The following is a 27,854-nucleotide window of genomic DNA, read 5'->3' as shown; positions in this document are numbered from 1 at the left end:
GGAAAGGTAGAAGAATAGGGGAGGGACTCTAAGGGGGAGGGAGGAATTCGAAAGAGGGAGAGCTGTGTGAGGCAAGTGGTGTCCATATGTTTAATACTGGGGAGGGGGTTAAGGGAAAAAAAGAAAGAGAAAAGTATAATCTGGGGATGATAAGATGGCAGGAAATACAGAATTAGTCATTTAAACCATATATGTGAATGAGATGAAATCCCTTTTAAAGTAGAGGCAGATAGCAGACTAGATTAAAAGCCAAACTCCTACAATATGTTGTTTACAAGAAACACATTTAAAACAGGATGATACATAAAGAATAAATGAAAAAGGCTGGAGCAGAATCTATTATGCTTTGGGTGAAGTAAAAAAAGAAAAAAAGCAGGGGTAGCCATCCTTATCTCAGATGAAGCAAAAGCAAAAGTTGATCTAATTAAAAGATATAAGGAAGGAAATTATGTCTTGCTAAAGGATAGCATAGATAATGAAAATAAAGTGCATCAAGTGGTATAGTATCTAAATTCCTAAAGGAAAAGTTAAGAGAACTGCAAGAAGAAATAGACAGCAAAACTACAATAGTGAGAGGACTCAACCTTGCAATCTCAGAATTAGATAAATCAAACCACAAAACAAATAGGAAAGAAATTAAAGAGGTAAATAGAATATTAGAAAAGTTAGGTATGATAGATCTTTGGAGGAAACTGAATGGAGACAGAAAGGAATACACTTTCTTCTTAGCAGTTCTTGGAACCTATACAAAAACTGACTACATATTAGGACATAAACACCTCAACATTAAATACAGAAAGGCAGAAATAGTAAATGTAGTCTTTTCAGATCACGATGCAATAAAAACTACATTCAAGAAAGAGCTAGGGGAAAATAGACCAAAAAATAATTTGAAATTAAATAATCTCATCCTAAAGAATGAATGGGTGAAACAGCAAATCATAGACACAAATAATAATTTCACCCAAGAGAATAACAACAATGACACAACATACCAAAAATTGTGGGATTATACCCAAAGTGGTAATAAGGGGAAATTTTATATCTCTAGAGGCTTACTTGAATAAAATAGAGAAAAAGAAGATCTATGAATTGGGCTTACAATTTAAAAAACTAGAAAAAGAGCAAATTAAAACCCCCCAATCAAATATTGAACTTGAAATTCTAAAATTAAAAGGAGAAATAAAATTGAAAGTAAAAAAAAAACTATTGAATTAATAAATAAAACTAAGAATTGGTTTTATGAAAAAACCAACAAAATAGATAAACCTTTGGTAAATTTGATTAGAAAAAGGGAAGAGGAAAATCAAATTGTTAGTCTTAAAAATGAAAAGGGAGAACTCTCCACGAATTAAGAGGAAATTAGAGCAATAATTAGAAGCTATTTTGCCCAACTCTATGCCAATACATTTGATAACCTAAGCGAAATGGATGACTACTTCCAAAAATATAGGCTCCACAGATTAACAAAGGAGGAAGTAAATTGTTTAAAGAGTCCCATTTCAGAAAAAGAAATAGAAAAAGCTATTAATCAACTCCCTAAGAAAAAAAATCCCCAGGATTGGATGGATTTACATGTGAATCTACCAAACATTTAAGGAACAATTAACTCCAGTGTTACATAGACTATTTGAAAAAATAGAATGAAGGAGTCCTACCAAATTCCTTTTATGACACAGACATGGTACTGATACCTAAACCAAGTAGGTTGAAAACAGAGAAAGAAAATTATAGACCAATCTTCTTTATGGATATTGATGCAAAATCTTAAATAAAATATTAGCAAAAAGAAAATCTTCCCCAGGATAATATACCATGATGAAGTCGGATTTATACTAGGAATGCAGGGCTGGTTCAGTATTAGGAAAACTATTAGCATAATTGACTATATCAATAACCAAATTAACAAAAACCATATGATCATCTCAATAGATGCAGAAAAAGCATTTGATAAAATCCAACATCCATTCCTGTAATGTTTTCTTTTTTCAGTTTTCTTGGGGTCTCTGCAAGCAGCCTTCATTACACTTCAGTGTAATCACCACAAGAACAGCCAGGTGTTAAAGTCCAAATCCTTTATTATCTCTTTCAAAGTCTTGTCTCTTTTCCTGGGGCTTTGGCTAGTTTTCTTGGAGGCCTTCTGGAGTCTTGGCTTCAGTGGAGGAAGTGCAGCAGGATAGCCTGCCACCAAGGCACTGTGAGATGAAGTGAATGAATAGTCCAAGGGCTTGTGCTTTAGCCTCCAGCCTTCTGTATTCTCTGGCCTCTGAATGAACCTAAATTGAGTTTGTTTGAGCTTATATGCTCTCTCATTATAGGTGTGAATCTTGTAGAATTATAGTAAGTATTAAGTATATGTACTGAACTACTATTGTCTTTATCAGTTCCACTGACTTAACACCTTGTAAGAATCCTTGTTTCAAAGTTCTGGCCCAGAACACATTCCTGTTAATAACACTTAAGAGTATAGATAAATGGACTTTTCCTTAAAATAGTCAGTAGCATCTATTTAAAACTGTCAGTAAGCATCATATGTAAAGGGGAAAAACTGGAACCATTCCCAGTAAGATCAGGAGTGAAAAAAGGTTGCCCACTATTACCATTACTATTTAATATTGCATTAGAAATCCTAGCATTGGCAATAAGAGTTGAGAAAAAGATTAAAGGAATTAGAGTAGGTAATGAATAAACCAAATTATTAGTCTTGGCAGATGATATGATGTTGTACTTTGAGAACCCCAGAAATTCTACGCTATTAGAAATAATCCACAACTTTCGAAAAGTTGCAGGATACAAAACAAATCCACATAAATCATCAGCATTGTTATATAGTACCAACAAAATCCCACAGCTAGAAATATGAAGAGAAATTCCATTTAAAATAACTGTCGATACTATAAAATATAAGGGAATATATCTGCCAAGGGAAAGTCTGAAACCATATGAGGAAAACTACAAAATATTTTCCACACAAATAAAGTCAGCTCCAAACAAATGGAAATATATTAACTGCTCTTGGATAGGTTGAGTGAATATAATAAAGATGACAGTACTACCTAAACTAATCTATTTATTTAGTTCTATACCAATCAGCCTCCCCAAAAAAATATTTTAATGACTTAGAAAAAATAACAACAAATTTAAGAAAAAAAAGGTCAAGACTTTCAAAGGAACGAATGAAAAAAATCTAATAAAAAAAAATCAAATGAAAGTGGGCTAGCTGTACCAGAATTTAAAATTATATTATAAAGCAGTGGTCACATAAACCATTTAGTATTGGCTAAGAGAAAGACTAGTTGATCAGTGGAATCAATTAAGTTCACAGGACAAAATAGTCAATAATTATAACTATCTAGTGTTTGACACACCCAAAGACCTCAAGTTTTGGGATAAGAATACACTATTTGACAAAAACTACTGGGAAAATTGGAAATTGGTGTGGCAGAAACTAGGCATTGACCCACACTTATTACTGTGCACCAAGATAAGGTCAAAATGGGTTCATGATCTAGGCATAAAGAATGAGATTATAAATACATTAGAAAAACTTAGGATAGTTTACCTCTCAGACATGTGGAGGAGGAAGGAATTTGTGATCAAAGAAGAACTAGAGATCATTATTGATAACAAAATAGAAAATTTTGAACATATCAAGTTAAAAAGTTTTTGTACAAACAAAACTAATGCAGACAAGATTAGAAGGGAAGCAATAAACTGGGAAATTTTTTATAGTCAAAGGTTCTGATAAAGACCTCATTTCCAAAATATATAGAAAATTGACTCTAATTTATAAGAAATCAAGCCATTCTCCAATTGACAAATGGTCAAAGGACATGAACAGGCAATTTTCAGATAAAGAAAAACAAAGTATTTCTAGTCATATGAAAAGATGCTCCAAGTCATTATTGATTAGAGAAATCCAAATTAAGCCAATTCTGAGATACCATTACACACCTTTCAGATTAACTAGGACGACAGGAAAATATAATGCGGAACATTGGAGGGGATGTGGGAAAACTGGGACACTGATAGATTGTTGAGGGAATTGTGAATGCATCCAACCATTCTGGAGAGCAATTTGGAATTATGCTGGAAAAGTTATCAAACTGTGCATACCCTTTGATCCAGCAGTGTTACTGCTGGGCTTATATCCCAAAGAGATATTTAAGAAGGGAAAGGGACCCACATGTGCAAAACTGTGGCAACCCTTTTTGTAGTGGCTGGAAACTGGAAAGTGTATGAATGCTTGTTATGGGCCAGAACTCTGTACTTCAAACAAGGATTCTTACAAGGTGCTGAGTGGAATTGATAAGACAATGGTTATCTAGTTTAGCATGGTGATTAATAGTTCTCTAGTTCAGTATGATTGATTTAATCTTACAACAAATAATATTTCCCTAATGATATAATGATTGGTTTATAGTCGGTATACTGCATATAAGCTGGGATAAACTTAGCCAGACAGATTCATTTCATCATCCACCTTTGTGGTGGCTGGGGCTGGAGCACAAGCTCTTGGACTCAGAGAGACATTCCATTTTTGGTCAGCCTCCTGGTAGCTCTCCTGAGAGACTGGTTCAGACTTCAGACAGACTTCAAGACAGAGACCATCCTGGTGGTCCTCCTGCCTCCTCCACAGAAACCAAAATATATTCCAGAGGACCTCAAGAAAGCTGGCCCAGGCCCCAGCAAGGAAACTAGACTATGAAGGAGATAATAAAGAATTTGGACTTTAACAATTGGCTATTCTTGTGGTGATTACTCTACTGAAATGAAGGCTGGTCCAAAGACCTCCAGAAAACCAACCACAACATTACAGATGCCCATCAATTGGAGAATGGCTGAATAAATTGTGATATATGAATGTTATGGAATATTATTGTTCCATAAGAAATCACCACCAGGATACTTTCAGAAAGGCCTGGAGAGACTTACACGAACTGATGCTGAGTGAAATGAGCAGAACAAGGAGATCGTTATACACTTCAACAACAAGACTATATGATGATCAATTCTGATGGAAGTGGCTCTCCTCAACCAATGAGATTGAACCAAATTGTTCAATAATGAAGAGAACCAGCTACACTCAGGGAAAAAACTATGGGAAATGAGTGTGGACCACAACATAGCATTTCTACTTCTGTAATTATTTGCTTGCATTTTTGTGTTCCTTCTCAGGTTATTTTTACTTTACTTCTAAATCCGTTTTTTCTTGTGCAGCAAGATAACTGTATAAATATGTATACATGTATTACATTTAGCATATTTAGCATGTATTGGTCTACCTGCCATCTAAGGGAGAAGGTGGGGGAAATGAGGGGAAAAATTGGAACAGAAGGTTTTGCAAGGGTCAATGCTAAAAAAAATTACCCATGCATGTCTTGTAAATAAAAAGCTATAATAAAAAATATATATATGAAAAAAAAAAAAAAGCAGAGCACTATACTGTGGATATATCACTTTATTCTTCAGTTATGCACTCTTTACTATGGCTCAGACTCACAAGAGTTTTTTGCTTGCCATTTCATCCTGTTAAATTAAATTGACCTGTGGTACATTTGAATACTTAAAACTTTTAAGACTGATGGTCTCTGAAAACAAATATCTCTATTTGCCATTTCCAAACATAATTATGTCTAAGTTTTTACTCTAGGTCCATTATTTCCCTGTCAGAAAAATGTAGTATGTTTCATCGCAAGTCATTTGGAATAATTTGTCTTTTCTAGATATCTAGAATTAATTTTTTAATTATTCATTCCAGAATGTTGTGTAAAATAAAAAGAAAATGAAAATAAATCTCTCAGAGATTCTGTTTTCTTTTTGAAAGTGGATATATTTTTCATCATAAATCCTTTGGAATTGTAAATCATTGTATTAATCAGAGTATCAAAGTCTTCAGAATTGATTAAAATTCATATTCCTGTTACTTGTACAATTTCCTGATTCTTTTGCTAAAATTAAAAAAAAAACCCTTTGCAATATTCACATTAATTATAGTACATTAGAGAATGAGATCCTTGAAGGCAGTGACTTCAGTTTTTACTTTATTTGGACATACCCATGTTTATTGAAGTGCCTGACACATAGTAAATACTTAGCAAATGAAATTGATTATTCAATTTATACCTATTTAGTAATCTTGTCAACTTAGCAAATAAGTTCACTTTTCTATGACCTCTTCTTGACAGTTATTCTGGCTCTTTGAAATTTGATCTTCCTTTTCTTTTTTATTTGTATTTTGTTTTTACAACTAATTAAAAGTTTTTCTTTAATGGAATAGAGAGAATAAAGTTCTCAGAATAAATATGAGTAGTAAAGGATAGCCAATGCTTCCAACAACCACTTCCAAAAAAACTATGTTCCAATTTAAACCCCTGGAACATCGTCTCTGTCAGGAGACTAGCATTATGTTTCATCGTGAGTCATATGGTATGATGTCCTCCTTTTCTAAATGTCCAGAACTAGCTCTCCAAATTATTCCCAATTTCTTTTTCAGAAATCAGTATCTTTCAGTGGTGTCTATGTTCAGCTCTAATCTCAAATTTGTGAAATTGCAGTTTTAAACAACTATAAGAGTTTATACGTGCTTGTATTGAATTCCACCTTTTATATGTAGGTCTATTTTCTGGCCTTATGAAATCTTATTTGCCCTTGTCTTCTTCTTAAGCACCTAAATACACGTACATACCACAAATATAAATGTAATTTTTCAAGAAAAAAAACCTACACATTATAATTATTTCCTTCTGCAATTTTGTTCAAGGCTGTGTATGCCTTTAACTCATTCAGTTATAAAATGTCAAACATCTCAGGGCAAAAGAAACCCAATTTAAGTCTCTTTCCAAGCTTATATCAGTTGCATTTCAAAAGATAACTGTGGTTTGTTTTTATATCTGTTTTGCACTCTGGTTGTAAGAGATCTTAGCAGTTTTAATTTTCTTTTCTTTTTTCTTTCTTTTGGTGAGACAACTGGGGTTAAGTGACTTGCCCAGGGTCACAGAGTTAGGGAGTGTTAAGTGTCTAAGAGCAGATTTGAACTAAAATCCTGAATTCAGGGCTGGTGCTCTATTCACTGCAACATCTAGCTGCCTCAGTTTTAAAATTTCTTAAAATATAATGGGTAAGCTCTTTTTTGGGTTATGGATTTTAGGAAATCCACTTCTCCTTAATTATTTTTTCTCCTTGATATGTTTTCTTGTTTGGTTGATGTACAATTTCTCATATTTTTCAATATTCGATCTTTTTGTGATATGTTTCATTTTCTCAAAGATCATTGATTTTAATTGGGTATATTCCAATTTTCAGGGAGTTTTTTCATTCAGATAAGATTGTGTACTTCATGTGCCATGTTGTTCATTCACTCTAGAATTCATCCTTTCTTTGCTCTCATTGATTGTCAGTATTTAACATTCATGGGGTTAATTTTTGTGGCTTCTACCCACAGCTAGGGCTTGATGGGCAGGGACATAAGATAATCCTAAGATAATCAATTTAATTCATGTAATTTGGCAATTTTCTCTCATGTTTCAAAAACACTAACATTATTTATGCAATTATTTTTATTCTGATTTTCCTCATTTTGGAATTTAGGGAAAATACTTTATTAGAAATACTGTTCTAAGTACTGTAATAATACTGTACTAATTTCTAGAGGATGTAAATGTGCCCTTAGAAAATGAACTCTTCATCTGGATTGTGTAAAATTAATGTGAAAAATTGAAATTAGAATCTTTGAAAACTTACCTTTAATTGGTGTATTTTCCTTTAAAAATTTTTAAACCAAATACTAAATTCTTATCCCCAAGTTTTTACTTTTTACATTTGCAAATACAAGATTAGAATTTATGTTATCTCACACTGTTATTTCACTCATATGGTACACATATCCCAATGTGTCATAGGAACTCATTCCACTTAAGAACAGTAACTATACATTGCAAAGCTTGCTGATGTGACAAAGTGGTTTGTGCAAGACTGAGCAAGGATACAATGGGGTGAGTTTTTTTGTAACTATAGCCAACTATGGCACTCTTCTGGGGGGTCAGCTTTCTGAAAAGACCTCACTTCCCCTCAAACCCATCTAACACAATTTAGCAAGATAAGGTCAAAATGGAGACCTAAGACACATTTACAGCTATTTTAAAAGAAAATTATAATATGTAACGTATTACTTGTCACACAGATGGAAAGCCAAAGAATTTAGGAAAAAACAAGAGAATGAAGAGGAAAATTAACTAATAAAAACAATTTAAAGTCAGATAAAAAAATCTCTTAATCATTATTAATTGAAAAAGGAGATTAAAACAATTGGTTTCCCCCATTACAAAGACCCTTCTTTGGCTACCAATCATGGGATTTCAGAGAAAAACTCTGATCTATTTTTTGACCTTTATACACAGTATAAAATTGCAATGTCTAATGAGATCTGTGCTGTAGGAAGAGGCCTTCCCTCATTCATTATTTTCATATATTTTATCTGCAGCAAGATTTCTATACAAAGGATGAGATCCAAGTGAAAGCCTTTCTGCAAATATATTTTGTATAATGTTTCTTTGCAGTGTGAATACTGTGATTTATAGTGACCTTTATCTTCCAGGTAAGGGCAATTCTTCCTTACACATTTGTAAGTTGTCTCTTGATTCCATATCCTCAAATGTAAACTCGGAGATGAATCAGGATAAAGACCTTCCCATGCCAAGTCCATAGATTTGTTCCCAAGCAGAAAATCCCTGCTAACTAACAAGCTCTGTCCTCCATTTTTATGCCTTTATCCATGATTTGAATCTTCTAGGAATTTTCTGGAGGTAATTCAGGAATGAAGTGAGCCTGAATGTTTTTACACATTGATTATATGAATGGGGTTTTACATCTAGTATGGGATCTTCCATATCAAGTCAGGGACTAATAAATATTAAAAACTTTACCATGATCCAGACCCTTGAAATGTTTTTTCTAATGTGCACTCTCTGTTTTTAAGCAAGATTTGAACTTTGCCTGAAATTTCCCATATTCATGAGGTTTCTGTCCAATGTGGATTTTCTCATGTTTACCAAGACTTTTGCGCCGTGTGAAAACCTTTCCGCAGTCACTACATTCATAAAGCTTCTCCCCAATGTGGATTTTATCATGTTCTATGAGACAGTTTTTGTATTTGAAAGTCTTTCCACATTGCTTACATTTATAAGTCTCCTCTGCAGTGCGGATTGTCTGATGGTAAGTAAGACTGCTGCGACTTGTGAAAGCCTTTCCACATTCATTACATTCATAAGGCTTCTCTCCAGTGTGAATTCTCTGATGAATAGCAACATGAGAGCGTTGAGTAAAAGCCTTTCCACAGTCATTGCATTCATAAGGCTTCTCTCCAGTGTGGATTCTCTGATGTGCATCAAGGGAGGAGCGCTTTGTGAAAGCCTTTTTGCATTCATTACATTCATAAGGCTTCTCTCCAGTGTGGATTCTCTGATGTGCATCAAGGGAGGAGCGCTTTGTGAAAGCCTTTCCACATTTATTACAGTCATAAGGCTTCTCTCCAGTGTGCATTCTCTGATGGACAGTAAGACTGGAGCGATATATGAAAGCCTTTCCACATTCATTACATTCATTAGGCTTCTCTCCAATGTGGATTCTCTGATGTGCATCAAAGTAGGAGTGGTTTGTGAACGCCTTTCCACAATAATTACATTCATAAGGCTTCTCTCCAGTGTGGGTTCTCTGATGCATAGCAACATGTGAGCGTTGTGTAAAAGTCTTTCCACAGTCATTACATGCATAAGGTTTCTCTCCAGTGTGGATTCTCTGATGGATATCAAGTTTGAAACGTTGTGTAAAAGCCTTTCCACAGTCATAACATTCAAAAGGCTTCTCTCCAGTGTGGATTCTCTGATGTTCATAAAGATTGTAACTCCGTATGAAAGCCTTTCCACATTCATTACATTTATAAGGTTTTTCTCCAGTGTGGATTCTCTGATGTTTAGCAAGACTGCAGCGATTTGTGAAAGCCTTTCCACATTCATTACATTCATAAGGCTTCTCTCCAGTGTGCATTCTCTGATGGTTAGCAAGATTGGCATGAGATGTGAAAGTCTTTGCACATTTGTTACATCCATAAGGCTTCTCTCCAGTATGGATTCTCTTATGTGCTTTAAGATAGGAGAGCTTTGTGAAAGCCTTTCCACATTCATTACATTCATAAGGCTTCTCTCCAGTGTGGACTCTCTGATGTTCACGAAGAGTGTAACTCCGTGTGAAAGTCTTTCTACATTTATTACATTCATAAGGCTTCTCTCCAGTGTGGATTCTCTGATGCTTAGCAAGACTAGAACGATCGATGAAAGCCTTTCCACATTCATTACATTCATAAGGCTTCTCTCCAGTGTGGATTCTCTGATGGACAGCAAGACTGGAGTGAGATGTAAAAGTCTTTCCACATTCATTACATAAATAAGGCTTCTCTCCAGTGTGTATTCTCTGATGTTGAGCCAAGTTGGAATAACATTGGAAATCCTTTTCACATTGATTACATTTATAAGATTGTTTTTCTGCATGAATTCTCTCATGTTTAGCAGGAGTAGATCGCTCTCTCAAAGTCTTTCCATGTTTCTTACATTCATAAGGTTTCTCTCCAGCATGGTTTCTCTGATGCTTGACAAGGGAAGAGAGTACACAAAAACCTTTATCATATTCATGACACTCAGGTGTTTTCTCTTCAGGATGTATATTCATATCTTTAGCAACGCTGGAACTCTTTCTTAAAGCTTTTTTGTGTGTATTCCATTCACAATGTTCCTCTCCAATGTGGTTTCTTTTCTGTTTAGCAACAACAGCCCTGTATTCACTATATCGAAAGAGGTCTTTCCATGAGATCATTTTCAGGTTTGCACTCATCTCTATATCAAACCACATCTCTGCATCTGAAAGAAACAAACACATGCATGGATAAACATACCCTCTAATGCTGGCTGATAATAAAATCAACTTTTAATTTCTCCAGGCAAAAGGTTTTCAAACGGAAATGGACAGATTGAATAATTTTTAAATGCTATTAGCTTACACCAATAAAGTGATTCAATTAACAGAGTTCCACACACAATACAATGACATTGGACCCCCACAACAAAGTTGAGACAAAGGCAAGGTGAAGGTTCTCATAATTTAGAAACCAGGCTATGAGCTCTGAATGGCTGAGTAATCTGATCCAAATCCCTGCAGAAGAGATTAAAAGTTGAACCTGGTAAAGGAGGCTTCTCAATCTATTGCATTACAAAGATGTACTCCATTTTCCTTCCAATGCTGTCTTTGAAATTCCATCTCAGACACCACCTAACTGTGCACCCTTGAGAATGTGCTTCTTTGCCTCAGTTTTGCTGTAGAGTGAAGGTAATAATTGTACTCACTTACCAAAGTTGTTGTGAGCATCAAGAGAAGTAATACCAATAAAACTCTCAGCACACAGTAGGCACCATACGCTTGTTAACTACTAGCTTTGTTACTATGATTTTTATTCTTTCTATCTCAACTCTTCCTTACTTCATAAACTTCCCTTTCCCTCTCTCTTTATATACATGTCTATTGAACATGATGCATTTCCATAAAAAAAAAAATAAAAAAAAAAAAACACTTCCCTTTGCCTGGATTAGCTAAGAATAAGTTTCATAAACTGCCATTTATTCTCAAACCAATTCCAAGTTTGTATGCTGTATTTAAAACTTCTTGACAGTTTCTCTTTGTATATCCAGGGCTTAATGCAATGAACAGAACAGGTCATTAATCAATATTTATTGATTGATTAGCTGACATTACCCAGGGCTGATCATATCGTCTAAACCTATCTTAGTGCTTGCATGCTGGTCTCTCTGAGGTGTCAAATGTATGTTTCCATTTCTTTCTCATTCCTGCTCCCTCTCACCTATGAACAAATCCCATAGTGAAGATAACAAGGGCCTAGGGCTCCTGGTACTGTTATGGAACAACCAGGACTCTTTCCCTCCCATATCCCTAACCTAAGGGAAGCTTTCAGTTGTGTAATGAGTGACTTGGATTTAAGTGAGGGAGGGCTGCCCAAGGTCACTGGCCTCACTTTCCCCCACAGAGCCATCTGCATGTAGTATCCAGGTACAGATTAGAATTACTGCATATGGCTTTGGATGCAGATGGCCAAGGGAGACCTGGGCCTTCTTAAGGCAAAGTCTCCAACAGGTCTCCCGTGACTGAGGCTGCCCCCATCCAGTGACTAAGGCTAGGGAGCAATGGATGCAAAGAATCTCCTCTCTTACCTAGACTAAAAAAATCTCAATAAATAAAAAGGAATGAATGAGTGACTCTGGGAAGAAGCTCAGAGTTTATGGCCAAGGCAGAAATGAGTGTGATTTACACTCAATCTAAGTCAATGAGAACAAAGAACAATTGGGGTTTAGCAAGGGACCTATGGGTGGTCAATGAGATACAGACTGATTTTGGTTTAAGCTTTGTTCCTTAAGAAAGGAATCAGGGCAGCTAGGTGGCAGAGTGGATAGAGTATCAGCCCTGAAGTGAAGAGGACTCCAGTTCAAATCTGCTGTGTATCCCTGGGCAAGTTACTTGAGCCAATTGCCTCAGCAAAAAAAAAAAAAAAGAAAGGAAGGAAGAAAGGAAGGAAAGAAAGAAAGGAAGGAAGGAAGAAAAGAAGGAAGGAAGAGAGAGAGAGAGAAAGAGAAATCTACCAGGTGAAAAAAGAGGGGGAGAAATGCTTTTAAGAGAATTTGTAGGTAAGGAAACATGATATCATAGGTGGACAGAGGGAAGGAAGGAAAAAAGGAAACAGGCAATGAAGGAAGAAGAGAAAGGAGAGTGAAGGGAGGAAAAGAGGGAAGGGGGCAAGAAGAGTCTTCCAACTGATTGATTCCAGCTTGTGGCCAGCTTTCCTCAGAGGATGTTACTTGTCCTATCTATGCTTAACTGCAGCCTGCAGAGGATAAAAGGGGAGCGGGCGAAGAATAAAATAAAAAGTGCACAGCACAGAACAATAGGAGAACTACAGAAAAGCAAAAAGCGATGGGTGGTTCTGAATACAATATCTTTCATTTATGGCTTATTGAAATTTATTATTACATATTTTGAATTCTTCCTTATGTTCTGCTGAACATAAAACATTTTAAAAAATTATTCTTTTCTGTATTTTTCTATTTTGTTTTTAATTTTAAATTAATATCAAAAAAATAAAAATAAAGGCTTTTTGGCTTAAGAAAGATCTAAGAAAACTCATATTAGACAGTCTGAGCCCTTTTTATTTGGTTGTAGATAGTTGGATGGCCTCAAATTTCAACAGACTTCCACTGGGATCATTGATTTTTCATTAGAAGAAAAATGAAAGGCCATGGAGTCCAAAGCCCTCATTTTACACATGAAGAGACTGAGGTTCAGAGGCACAGTAAGGTGCTCAGGATATCACTACCACAAGAGTCTGAAAAAGGATTCCAAGCCAGTTTTCCCACCCACACGCCCATCACATGAAGCAGCCTCTGGGACAGCAGCCTGCACCCCAGTTTGCAACTCACGCACCAGGACAGGAGTTCCTCAGGCCTCCTGTCTCCACATGGGAGATGAAATCTTCTCTGGGAACTGGAAGTCCTGGGGAGGGAGAAGATAATGGGTGTGAGCCTTGAAACTTGTCCTTTATTACTCACTGGAACAGGGCAGGGGTGCAAGGTCCATTGGGTGGTTCCAAGGACAACTCAAAGATGGTTTTCAGGGTGCTTATTGCCAGGGGAAGAGAAAAGAGGGGAAAGGAGGTCAGCAAGAAATCTGGAATCAAAAGATCCTGATTTTGCTGCCTCCTTCACAGCAGGATGGTCACATCCCACAGCATCCATTTTCTGGACTTAGAAGCAGCTGGTAGCACAGAGAAGGCAGCATCAGGCTTGCAATCAGGAAGCCCTGAGTTCAAATTTGGATTTAGACACATCCTGGCTGTGTGATTCTGGGCAAGTAATTTCATCTGTTTCCTTCAGCCTCCACAAGTATAAAATGGAAATAAAGATGGCAGCCAAAACAGAGGGTTTTGGTGGGGATCAAGTGTGATAATGCGCATGAAGGAAGCTCTGAGCACAAGGCCTGGATCCCAGCATATCTATGGAAAGACCTCCTCCCTTCCCTTTCTCTCCCTGTATCTCTATAGGCCTTTGGGGGATGTATTTAGGAGAAACAAGGACCCATGCTGTGTGGGGATTTATGAGTTACACCAGGGGCAGTGAAGTAAAATGTTATTGTTTTTTACCCAAAAGAACATTGCAAAGACAAAATTTCCCAAGAAGAAGGGGGTTCCTTTTAATGACCCTGTTCAGTGAAAAGGGTCAGGACCAGTTTTCAGAAGATTTATAGACAAAATTGCCGGGTTCCCATCCTAAAATGCAAAGACCACTCATAGAAGAACCAGGCAGCAGGAGGACCTGTCTCTTGAGGACAGGAGGCAGCCCTTGGGCCTTTCTAAAAACTATTAAAAACTTGAAACTCTGCACCCTAGGCAGGGGATGGTGACATTCCTGTTGATGGCAGTTCCAGAGTTCCAAAAGAAGTATTCTCTTACCCAGGGAGAGCAAGTTCTCGGCATTCTCCAGCATGACCTCCTTATACAGCTCTTTCTGATCCGGGTCCAACAGTCCCCACTCCTCAGGGCTGAAATCCACAGCCACATCCTTGAAGGTCACCAACTCCTAAAACACCAATACCCAGAGGACTTAAGAGTTGAAGCACGCTTCATAACTGACCTAATCCAGTGCTCCTCAATTTAGAGAAGGGACCTGAAGCATGGAGGAGGGATTTGCCCAAAGGTGACAGCCCTTACAGGATTCAGAGCCAGCCCTGAAACCAAAGTTTCCCAAAGACCAGTAGAATATAGAGAAACACATCTTATATTTTCTGGTGGAATAAAATTAAGAAATGTCTTACTAGGAAATTATTGCCTGTGCAATTAGGAAAATCTCTGTGAGAGAGACATGAGGATTTTTGGAGGTGAAATCAGTTAGTGTTATGTTAAGAAAATAGCATGAAGTGTTTGTATGAAGCTAGTAAATACTATGTGTTGTAGAGCTAAAACATTTCCAAGATCACTGAGGAGAAAAAAAGATCTTGTGAATTTTCTAAAAGCCATAAATTAAGTCTTATCCAGATGAAAATACTATCCTTCCCCCCAATAATATTTTATTTTTCCAAATGCATGTACAGATAGTTTTCAGCATTCATTTTTATAAGATTTTGTGTTTGAAATTTCAGGATCACACACTTCTTAATGGATCTGGCCCAATGGTCACCAATTTACAAAAATGTGAAGTTCAAGCTAGCTCCCTGGTGGCCTCAGGATCAGCCAAAGTCAGGATAAAGAAAAGTCCTTGGTCTTTAGAGGGAGAAGTGAAGGAGACTGACAAACTGCCACAAGCTCTCCACCAACCTCGCTTCTCCTGGTCCTGCTTCAAAGTGAATCTGGCTTGTCTCATTCTACCCACTAATCCCTCTTATGATTGATTATCTATATTCACCAAAAGATTGAGCCAGCACGGAATAGTGAGAAGGGCCAGTTTTCCAAACATATGCTAATAGAATCATTGTCCAATAGTTGATTAGCCTTGAGTGCTCAGTTGTCTGGTTCAAGCACACTTTTTAAGAGTTTCAGCCCTTTACACAAAAGCAAACTGAAGCAGAGAGAAGGGATTTACCCAAAAATCACGCCCTTTATGAGAACACTTGGAAGCACATGTAAAGGCCTCCCATCTACACTGTACACAGCTGGTGTGGACACAGCTGCTGCTATGTTGTCTTCCATGTTAGAATGGAAGCTTCTTGAGGGCAGGGACTGATTTTTCCTTCTTTGCATATCCTCTATATTCACACAGAGCCTCTTCCCTTTCTAAATGCCTGTTGCTTTGACCCAAGCAATGGTAAAGGGAGAGAAAGGCTAAGTATGAGCTAAGTATGATGGAATTATTCTAGAAGTGCCTATTTGCAGCTGACAAGTCTCAGGAGATAAAGAAAATAAAATGGAATAAAAGAAAACTTACCAGGAAGCAAAGAAATGCTGGACAGCTCCTGAACCATGGGTAGCATTTATTATGTAGGTTTGTTTTATCGAATCTGCTGTTGGGTTCTGCTGGTTACCTAAATTTTTTTTCTTCTTTTCTTTTGTATTTAAGGTTAAAACAAATTATAATAGGGGCTGTTAGATGGGGCAGTAGATAGAGCATTGGCCCTGAAGTCAGGAGAATCTGAATTCAAATCTGACCTCAGATACTTAATACTTCCTAGCTGTGTGACTCTGGGCAAAGTCATTGAACCCTAATTGCCTCAGCCAAAAATTATAATAATAACCATATAAATGGTAAAGAGAAGGGATTCAGAGAGATTTGGGAAGATCTGTGTGGTCTGAGGCAGCAGGAGCTGAGGAGCAGCAGGGGGATAATTTCTGCTCTGCTGCCAGACAGGAAAGGACAAGAGCTGAGGAAGCTTCCAGAGTTCTGCTCCAGACAACAAGGTCAAGAGTTTCCAGGAAAGTCAGTGGCTACAAAAGAGAGCTTGGCCATAGGACCCAGAGGCTAGAAGGTGTGTGTGTGTGTGTGTGTGTGTGTGTGTGTGTGTGTGAGAGAGAGAGAGAGAGAGAGAGAGACAGAGACAGAGACAGAGAGAAAGAGTGTGTGTGTGTGTATGTGTCTAGCGGGGAGATGGTGCTGGACTAAAGCAAAGACATGATACCTACAGGACAGACACTAATGAATGAATGGGTCACCCTTGTCAGTGACCTATATTGAGTGAAAATTTAAACAGACATGTGGGGCAGCAACTGGGGGAAGGGAGTTGGTGCTCAAGATGCCAAAGGGACAGTGAATCAGTTCAAAACATAGCAGAGGGGAGGGCAGTGTTGTTCTTACTGCATTCATTTTCCTGCCCATTTTTGTAAAGGATTCACAGATAAAAGCCTTACAGACCATCCTCCAGATCCATGGAAAAGGCCTCTTGGGCTGATGTTGCCCAGATCTGTGGGCAGAATACACTCACCTGGGGTGGGGGTCTGCGGTTCTCAGGAACCATTCCCTCTGGCTCCAGGCTCCCTGCTTGGACCAGGCCCTGGTCCTCTGCAGGATGTTGGAAGGGGATGATTATAACTGAACAGATGTCGTTCCTTCTTTTCCTGGAGGTCTGAGGTCAGCTAGCCTACAGGAAATTACAGAGGGTGAGGTTCCATGGAAGTTACTAAGCCCCTGGCCCTGCCCTTAAGGCACAGACCCCAATCAATGGGGGAGGGAGTCTGAAAGGAGATTCAGGCTGAAAAATGAAAATGGTAAAGTCAAGATGGGAGAGAAAAGGCAGGATTTTGCCTGAACTCTCTCAAGTTTCCTATGAAAAACTTTCAGTTAAGATTGGAGTGACAGGATCTACAAAAGGATGGTGAGAAACAGTTTGCAGCCTGGATAATTGAGGACTACAGGAAAGATCTGTCTCACTTGGGTAAAAGGGGAACAGAGACCCAGCACAGATCAACAACCAAAGCCCAGTGTTCCCTGACAAGCCAAGACTGGGAAGGTAATTAACTGAATTGGTTCAGGGGAGGAGAGGGTGGTGAGATGCACAATCACCAGCCTCACCTCCTACTCCAGACCCCCTGGCTCCAGTGGCCAGATATAGATCAGGATGACTGCAGATGACCCTGGAAGTCCTTGACCTTAAGCTAAGCTCTCTGTCTGAAGGAGGCAACACCCATTGAGTGATTAAAGTTGGGGAAGAAATGAAGCCAAGAATGTTCCCTTTTACCTAGTGAAAAACAAGTCTGGGACCAGAAAGGTCCCCAGGGCTATTGGCCACAGGGGCAGTCAGGAGTTTACAAGATAGAAAGGACAGGGAATAAAATGACTGTGGTAGGATGGTATAAACTTGAAAATGGTATCACCTTCTCTTACTCCTACTCTTCTGATACCCTCCCTTTCCCCCACCTTCCTACAGACCCAAGAGGCAGGAGGGATTTAAGGCCCCAGATGGAATGAGAAAATGTCCCCTGAGTTAGAAATCTCCTTGCCAGTGATACTCGGTCTTCCCAGGATCCCTTCTCCCCAACAGACACATTATCTAGAAAATAAACTGACTGAGGGATAAAGTAAGGAGGTAAAGGCTCTGAGATGGAGCCCCCAGAGAAACATCAGAGGAAGCCTAAGCCTGGGAAGCAATCTAGTCTGGGATTCAACTCCCAGGACTTATGGTGGGGAAAGGGGCAGGGAGCTGGGAATTCTGGGTAAAAAAGAAGAAATTTAAGTGTCCAGAAGTGATTTAGGTGAGTAGTTGAATCAGGAAAAACAGGATGGCTGAGTCCTGAAATCTAAGCAGAAGATGGGGGAAGGTTCCTAAGACTCTTGGGTAGATTTTAGGTTTAGAATCTTTAAAGGGAATGTGGAAACAGTGAACCACATTCCTGGGAAGGAGCCCAAAATCTGTGGGTCCAGAGAAGTTGGCCCGGAAACAGCTTCAGTTCCTACAATCAAGGAGGGTTCCTAGGGGCAGAAAGGCAGAGCCTGTGGAACCTCATAAGAAATCATGTCTGAAGGCTCACAATCAATTCACCAAACAGGAGGTGAGGGCAGAACTTAAGACACCTGGGTCCAGAAGTGGAGGCTGAAATTGGGACTCCTGGGTTACTATGGGGAATGTCTGCCTTTGGGCAAATATGATCCGATGGTAAGCTTGAGAGAGAGGGCAACACTCGATATTTGTGAAGTGTTTGGGAAACCTGAAAAAGAGGTAGGGGCCAAGAATTTGTTAAGTAGCCAGACCTGGAAGGAAATTGTTCTGACAGATGGGGAGGACACTGGCATCAGAGCAGATAAGAAGTATGAATGCTTATGCCAGCAGAAGGCAGGACTTGTGAGGAGCCCTGGCTCACATCTACCTGGGTCCTTCCCCAGCAGGGAAGGTTTGCAGTAAGTAGAACATGACAGATCCAAGAGAATGCCCAGAGATCTCAGTCCCAACCCTTCCGGTGTCCCATTAATCTATTGCAGGAAAGCCTCTGAGGCTCAAGAGCCCCAAGCAGCACAGCCCCTGAAGCCTGGAGGATGGGACCTTACTCCCCAAATCATCCAGGGTGATGACCTCTGAATGCTGCCTGCCTCTCCCTTCCCAGCCCTGCCCACCATCGCGTGGCCAATGGCCATTGGAAAGGCTCTTCTTCAGCCCTAAACCCTTCCCAGGCTTCCACACTCCACCCTAGCAGTCTTAACTTACCCACCAGGTTGCTTATCTTATCTCCCATGAGCTCCTCCTCCCCCATGCTTCCAACATCAGATGTTTTGTTGGAGGAAGGATTCAGATATTGCCACTGGAATTGGTAGAGCACTGCCTCCTTTACATCCCATTCCAACACAAATCAAGACATCTCCCTTTTATCTGTGGTCCTCTTCAAGAATAAAACATCATCATCAACAGAAAGTTCTTAGATTCAGAAAAATGAACACTTTCTAGAAGCCTTCCCACAGTGCAACCATGATGATTTTCATGTTATTCGATTTCATATTACATTTGTAATGAATATTTTATATTATATTCCTAATGAATATACTAATAATTTAGATTTCTCAGAGCTGCCTTTTCTGGGTTAGGAAGCAGGATTCACAATGCAAAGTAAAATGATCAAACATTCTGATAATGTATATTCTTATGCTGTATTATACTTACATATAATCAATGAATTGACTGGAAAACAACAGAAAACTGTTATTATCACAGAACTCTGTGCTTTGGAGAGGGAATGATGATAACCCTCAAGATTGGAAACAATCCAAGAACTGTTGTATTGTCTTCCATTGGGAAACCAATCGAATTCTGGGAATGATTGTATTGTAACTTACTTTCCCCCACCCTTCCCACTTAGGATTTGTGTATAAAACCTCTGCCTGTTGTGCAACAAATGGAGATCTTCTGCCTAGAAGAATTTCCAATTTGCCAAGTGTATTCCTCACTGTGTAAGTAATACCTTAAACAGATACATAATTTCTAAAACCTGCCTCTAGTCCAGCTCTCCACACATTCATTACATTTATGAGGCTTTTCAAAAGGATAAATCTTCTATGTAATAAGATTTGAATTCCAACCAAAGACCTTCCCACACTGATTGAATATGTATATTTTTATTGCTTTATATATTATAGCTATTATTTAAATTTTTTTAAGCAGTTCTCATAGAAAAATTTCACATAGAATTTTCTTAATTGTTACTTTGGGTTTTATAATTTATTATTACTAATGAATCTGTCTGCCTCAGTTTCTATATTTTAGAAAATGAGGAAAATAACAAACCTAAGCTGTACGGCAAAATCAGTCCAGCATAAATGCCTCCTTTGTGTCAGATGTTGAATGTCAGGGATTGTAAAAAAAAAAAAAAAAAAAAAAAAGGTAAATAACAATCTCTGCCCACACAAAGCTCACAAAATAAGGGGAGAAACAACAAGTTGAGAAATAACTTGCAAACAAGCTACAGGTGAGATAAATAAGATACATTTAAAAGAAGGAAACACTGGAAGCAAGAGTGCTTATGGATGAACAGTGAAAGGTCTCACAAGATGGAGACAGTGTTCTAAAAATTGAGTGAAGGTTGGCTACACCCCAGGCCCAAGTTTCTTTCTCCAGAGATCACCAGTTTTACATAGAATGGGATCATATAATCCTTTTCTTGTAGGACTAAGTTAGGCTGTTTTGGCATTAAAACTCCCATATAACATAATTTAATAATCCTAGAGATGTGATTGGGTTAGAAGTTTTTCCTCATTTATAACTTAGAATGTGGGGTCATTTCTGCTGACTAAACAGGGCAAAGGTTCAACCATAGTGAGTGTTACCCCAGGCCCTTATTATCTGCTGACTGTCTCTTACCTCTCTTCACTGGCAGACCGCCCTAGGCTATGGGGAGATGCTCAAATTTCCCAAGCTCTATCAAATTGAAACTCCTTTGTTTTCTACCTTAAGATGCCTCTGATTTTCTAAAGTTGGTGGTCTTCTGCCCCACATAGTTAAAGGTTTCCTATAGAAAGAAAGCTTTCCATTGGAAAACAAAGATAACTAGGAGGCACATATGAAGGAGAGCACAATGCCAGAGAACAGCCAGGAAATTTTCTTGAAGTTAAGAGATAGGGTATCATCTTCCTGGAATAGCAAGGAAGCCATTGTCATGAGATCCTCTCGTGTCATGAGAACTAAGGTGTAAGAACCCTGCCCATAATCAGTGAGGAATAGAAAGGGTTCACATTTGCAGGTTGGTAGAAAATCCCTGGTGTTTACTGAGCCTGGGAAAATTGGCTCTTTAAGAAAATCACCTTGTTGGCTAAATGAAGGATGCACTGGAATCAGTCTGGAGTCAGGCCAACCCATAAGCAGGCTGCTGCAGTACTCCAAGGGTGAGATAATAAGGAGCTACAGCAAGAAGACTGAAAAATCAGTAGAGAGAAGATGGATGGCAGAGATGTTGCAGGATTGACAGGATGTAAGTGGGGATAAGAAACAGGATTCATGGAGGACATCTTGATTGTGAGCCTGAGGGACTGAGAAAGTAGTGGGGCCCTTATCAGAAAGAAGGAAAAGAGAAAGAAAAGACAATGAGTTCAGTCTTACATGGTAATTGTAAGACATCTCAAATTAGAGAATTAGTTCGATATGTCTAAAAGACATTTGGAACAGAGGGGACTGAGATTGATTGACCTCATTTTTTTTATATTGAATAGTATTTTATTTCCCAATTACATGTAAAGATAATTTTTAACACTTTATTTTTTTTTCCAGTTCCAAATTCTCTCCCTCCCCTTTTCACTTCCTCTCACCTTAGATGATAAGCAATTTACAGAGGTTATATAGGTGCAATAATGTAAAACACATTTCCTCAAGAATTTTCACCTCATGAAAACTGAGTTAGGCAAGAGTGAAGGATCCTGGACTACTTCCCAATTCACTGTTGACTGATAATCTTGTCGATAGAAACCAACATCCAGATCCACTCCTCAGTTGATTGCTGACTAATGATCTGGTCTCTGATAATCAAAATGCAGAGAACACCCCTGAATTCATTGCTGACTAAGATCTGGTTAGTAAGAACCAAATACCAGAGACTATTCCCTAGCCCTACCCTTAGGCCAAAGAATTAGCCTATCTATGATTGAAAGTTGGATCACTATTATCTCCTTGCTTCTGTTTGTCTGTAGAATTCCTTTTGAGTTTCAGCTGGTTTTGTAATGGTGTTACTATTGCAATAAAGCTTTCCCTCTTGGCCAGGAGATAGGTTCAAACCTGTAAATTCTTTTGAGACACCTCACAAAACCAGTCTGGGACTGCAAACTTTTGGGGTCTCACCTGGGATGCCAGAGAAAGCAGAAGTGCTACAGGGTAGCTTTTGACAAAGATAGGACAGTCATCTTTCATGTTACTCTATGTCTGCACCTCTGGATAGAATGTCTGTTTCATGTTTGTTTTCTGAGCTACTTTAAAATTGCAACCAAAAAAAATATTCCTGAAACATCTCAGTTATGGGGATTGGTAGCAAGATCACTATAGCTCAAGTCTCTCTATTTGCTCACTCTTTTCATCACAGAATTGGTGGGAAATTCAAATTCTGCCTCACCTATAGGAATAGGGGAAGCAATACTTTGGGGACCACACACAACCTTGTCCAGATATCCCCAAACCAGCGTGGGGGAATGGGGATGGGGTGGGGGTCAGGCTCCATGGTCAGCATTCCCTGAGCTCTGGCATCTGAAACTTCCATCAAACGGATATCCTGGCACCCCAGCATTCAGCAGGTTTTGTCCAGGAACTGCCTGGGAAGGATTTGGGTACATCTGGTAGCACCCAGGCAGGCTCTGCATTTGGTGAGATCACCATTTTCTGTCTCAATTATGGATATCTCTTAGCTATGAAATTTATGGCAAATTATTTTCTCTGCCCAATTTTCTGATTTGTCAAGAGAAATAATAGATATTATTGTAAAGTGCTTAGCAAAAACCATGTGATATGAATGTTAACTGCTTTACTGGATGTAATTGCTTCATATTTGATAACTTTAGAGTGAGCACATAGACGTGGTAGTTATTATTTTATTGTTGTTGTTATTATTATTACTACTAAATTAACTTGATATGGAATCATGTCAAGGATTTCTACTTATATAGTGGAATCAAATGATCAGTTTGGAACTTTGGAAAGCAAATGTTATCCTGGGCATTCATGTAAATACTTACTACATAAATGTGAAAAAAAATATTATGAGTAGGAAAGTGAATGACTTAGGGAGCTTCACAACACTAATTTTTGTTCATGAAAGGAGTTCGAAAAACAAAACTTTAGAGAACTACTGCTTTGGAATCATGGCTCCAGCATATTACTCAGTGTTGCTATGGTACAAACTGTTCCCCTGGTTCTGCTTACTTCTCTCTGAATCAGTTCAGACAACTTTCCCAAGGTCTTCTGACACTGTGCCTTTCTTATGTCTCCATAACCTTCCATTATATTTCTAGCTCATCATTGCTGACATGTTACAGACACGTGGGCACCACATTTTCTTTCTAAATTTTTTTTTTTGTTCCCTGAGGCAATTGGGTTAAGTGATTTGCCCAAGGTCACACAACTAGAAAGTGTTAAGTGTCTGAGACCACATTTGAACTCAGGTCCTCCTAACTTCAGGGCTGGTGCTCTATCCACTGCACCAACTAGCTATCCCCTCTAGATCTTTGAAGTAACAAAAATCCATTGGGAAATTTCATGTTGTGTATATGGGCCATTTAACTTTTTAGTTTATAGGTCTACTGATTGGCATTGGGTTAGAGGAGATACAGTAGAGAAAGTTTAGGGGCCAAGCTCCAAAAAGTCCTACAGAACTTTGATCTTTTCATTTGAAGGCCATGTGAATCTTTGTGTCAAGTGTGTTTCTTTTGCAGAATACCGAGTTCTACTTTCTAATGCATTGTGCTACCCTCCTCTGTATTAATTGTGTATCACCTGATATACATTTTATTATGAAAATTCTAATTTTCTCAATGATATCCTTTGATACTTCCTCATTGTCCCTATCCCTCTTTATCTTTAGATAAAAATTAAGTGGAAAAAGGGAATGAGATTCACAGGCACTAACAGATCACTGAAGTGGCTTAAACCTCACTCTTCAGCCCACCTAAACTTCCCTTCCTTCCATTTCCAGATGACTGGCTAGAACTTTAAATAAAAAGTCTCTGATTCACTTATCTCCCTTATTTGAAGTTTCTCTTATGGTGCAAAGTTATTTTCCACCACCCAGGAGGCACAATGGACAGAACATGCTGCCTGGAGTCAGGAAAACTTGAGTTGAAAACCACTCAGACATTTTTCACCTGGGTGACACTGGGCAAGTCACTGTGCCTGTTTTCTTCTGTTATTTTTCCATACAATCAGTATACTAATAGTACCTCCTACCTACCATGGTTATTGTGAACATAAAATAAGACTTCTCTATCACTTGGAAAATAGATGATATGATATAAAGGTTAGCTATTAATGCTGTGATTTAGAAGAAGAAAACTTTGGAACACAAGGTTTGGCAATGGCGAATGTTGAAAACTATTTTTGCATGTATTTACAAAAATAAAAAATGCTACCAGTAAAAAAATATTCTGGATTGATTTTTGACCTAAAGCTATTTAAAATAGGAGACAAAATTATAAGCAAAAGAAAGTCCCACTTTCCCTTCATAAAATTCAAAGACCTTTCATAGGAAAATCAACCAGAAGGACCTTGGGGAGAAACCAGCAAGTTTGCCTTTCAAATAATTGTTTTACGTGTTTATTTTAAGACCTCTCCAATCAGACAACTGGTTCAAGATGTCTGAAAGAGAACTTGGGACAGAAGGATTAGAGGTTGATTGGCCTCCATTTTTTTTTATATTGAATGTTACTTTTTTCCCCTAATTATATGTAAAGACAATTTTTAACACTTTCAAAAAATTGGGGGAGGAGAGAGACAGTTAGGTGGTACAGTGGATAGAGCACCAACCCTGAAGTCAGGACAACCTGAGTTCAAATGTGGCTTCAGACACAACACTTTCGAGCTGTGAGAACTTGGGCAATAGCCTCAGGAGAAAAAAAAACAAAACAAATATTTTTTTGAGTTCCAAATTCTCTTCCTTCCCTTTTCACTTCATCTCTTAAGATGATAAGCAATTTTGCAAAGGTTTTATAGGTGCAAAAATGTAAAACACATTTGCTCAAGAATTTTCACCTCATGAAAACTAAGTAGGGCAAGATTAAAGGATCCTAGTCAGAGCTAGCAATGCTGGCCAGACATTATGTTGGGCTGTGACTGTGGACAAGGAGGAATGAGCACTTGCTAAGAAAGTGCAGTATTTTAGGGAGCAAAAACATTTCCAGGACAGCAGTTGATAGACCTTGTGTGTGACTTAGGTGATAACTGTTGCTGAGGTTGAGCCCCTGGACAGAATTCAGAACATAACAGTAAGGAGGCTTACAGCACAATTACCCAGAACTCAGAATTCAAACTTGATTATAATAATGATCAGCATTGTAAGCTGTTAAAAATAAAATAAAACCAAATGAAAATTTGGGATGAGTAAGCAAAGCAAAAAGAACCTGACAATAGCAACTTTGGCATGAAAGAAGATCTGGGTTGATATTCAGAAGAATATTGTGAGTTAAAAAAAAAAAAAGCCACTTTGTCCCAAAGAGTAACATCAAAGGTCCACAAGCCCAAAAAGAATGCTTGGAGGAATATAAAAAGGAATTAAAAAATCAAATAAGAGATCAAGTAAATATTGTGGGGGAGGGGAATGAAAGCAATCCACGAAGTTATGAAAAGAGAGTTAATCAATTGGAAAGAAGTTTTAAAAAATCCCTGAAAAATCGTATTGAACAAGAGGAATCTATTAACATTATAAGACACCAAAAAATAATTAAGTTGTAGAACAAGCAGGTAAAGGGGGAAAGAAAAAAATCTACTGTTCACCAACGAAGAGATCATCGGAGAAAACCTTACAAGAATATCTTAACAAAATTTTACAATTCTCAGACAAAGGAGAAAATACGGCAATCCAACCAGAAAATAAGACAGACTTCAATACTGCAGAAATAGTCAGGATTTCAGGAAACCCAGCAGCTTTGACTCTAAAAGATCATAGGTTTGGTTACATTAAATTTCAAAGAAGAAAAGAATTGGACTTGCATCCTCAATAATTTACCCAGAAACGTGGGCTATAATATGGAATGAGGGAGAAAATAGATATTTGACAAACTGAAAAACTTTCATGTATTTGTAACAAAAAGACCAGGACTCAATGGAAAATTTAATATAAAAGATCCAGAAAAAAGGAAAACATTTAAGACTAATTCCAAGGCACTCATTAAGAACAATTATTTACTTCTCTCTAAGAAAATGTTATCAGTATAAGTGTAGGTAGTTTTAAAGGTTGGGACTAAAATGTGTATGAAGAGGCAGGAAAAGGTAAAAGGAAACCATTATAAAAATTGGGCAAGAGGAAGAACTAGAACTGAGAAGTGGGGGGTAGGGAGTGGGGGAGGGGGGTAGAGAGAGATGGTAACATTGTAACCTTCCTCTCTGAATTCAGGAAGAAACAATGTATACATTGGGAAGGATGTAGAAACCTTGTGAATATGTATCAAACCTTGGGGAGGGAAAGATGGCTCTGGATGGAGGCACCAGGGGAAGCCTGAGATCTAACCCGGAGAGGGAGGAGCGGATCAGATGAAGTTTCAGGGCTTTAAAAGAGGGGACAGGGAAGCAGGAGGAATAGAGAGGCTAGATTAAGATCTGGGAGAAAAAAAAATTGTGGCACAGTTCAGGGTAAGGAGATCAGAGACACTGGAGGGACAGAAGGCTTGGGGGGGGGGGGACCACAGAACCTTGGAAAGCAGCATGGCTGTGCCCTGAGGTCTTTCTAGGAACTGGGAAGCCTGGGACCCTCTGATAGAGCTTAGACTTGGCGACCCTAAAGGGAGCCTGGACAAAGAGAGTCAAGGCCTGGGGTCTGATCGGGCAGCAGCCCAAGAGCCTGGGGAGATAGGGAGGAGAGAGGCAGAGCAAAGTAGGAGTTTTGGGGGCCCACGTCCAGAGTGAGTCCTCAGGGCAGGCAGAACCTTTGAATCTATCAGGGGCCTAAGTCGGAAGGTAGAACCAGCACATTTCTAAACAGGATCCAGGAATAAGGCAGGACTCCTGGGTCCTTGTGGGCAAGGTCTCAAATTGGGAAAATGTGAATCAGTGATAAATGCGGGGACGGTAACGTCTGACGTTTGGGAAGTACTGGGGGTGGGAAAAGAAGGGATGGCGGAAGGAGGGGGGGGCTCAGAAGGGAGGGCTTGTCCAATAGCCGAGTCTGATAGAGCAGCACGTTCCTGGTGCTGCTGAAGGTCAGATGATCCCCCATTAGCAAAGACAAAGGGAACTAGTAAAAGCTCAGAGGTGGGCAGGGAGGTGGGGGGTCGATATGCCGGGAGGTGGACGGACCTACCTGAGACCTGCACCTACAGAGCTGGTTTACAGGAGGCGGAGAGAGCTCAAGTCCAAAAGTTCCAGTTTCCAGCCAGCTCTCTCGAGGAGATTTTTTCCTGGGCCCAAGATTTGCCACCTTAGCGAGCCCCTGAGACTTCCCAAAATGAGCTGTCTCTTTCAGTCACACCAAGATCTCAGGCCCTGAGCTGCTTTCCCGCCCCAAAACCCGCCCTCCATCACGTGAAATGTCTTGACCACTGGAGAAGCCCAACTTCTGCTCTGGACTCCTCCCAGGCTTCCAAACTCCACCCCAAGGGCTCATATTCCACCTGGGTCACCACCCACCAGGCTGTTCCGCTCTGAGATTTCACAAA

General features: G+C 38.8%; 1 protein-coding gene across 1 annotated transcript; it reads right to left on the bottom strand.

Moving 5' to 3' along the window:
• Positions 1-5,446: 5,446 nt before the first annotated feature.
• LOC127557678 (zinc finger protein 420-like) lies at positions 5,447-27,642 on the bottom strand. The gene is made up of 5 exons (XM_051990985.1): positions 27,500-27,642; positions 17,020-17,175; positions 14,561-14,687; positions 13,537-13,635; positions 5,447-10,910 (listed from the first exon to the last, which is right to left on the bottom strand). Exons 2-5 carry the CDS (start codon positions 17,050-17,052, stop codon positions 8,953-8,955), a joined length of 2,217 nt encoding a protein of 738 aa, XP_051846945.1. The 5' UTR covers positions 17,053-17,175; positions 27,500-27,642; the 3' UTR covers positions 5,447-8,952.
• Positions 27,643-27,854: the final 212 nt, after the last annotated feature.

This window comes from Antechinus flavipes, chromosome 3, assembly GCF_016432865.1.
Source record: "Antechinus flavipes isolate AdamAnt ecotype Samford, QLD, Australia chromosome 3, AdamAnt_v2, whole genome shotgun sequence".
NCBI classification, from domain to species: domain Eukaryota; kingdom Metazoa; phylum Chordata; class Mammalia; order Dasyuromorphia; family Dasyuridae; genus Antechinus; species Antechinus flavipes.
The sequence above is the reverse complement of the archived record's forward strand: the minus strand, read 5'-3'. Positions and strand labels throughout refer to the sequence as shown.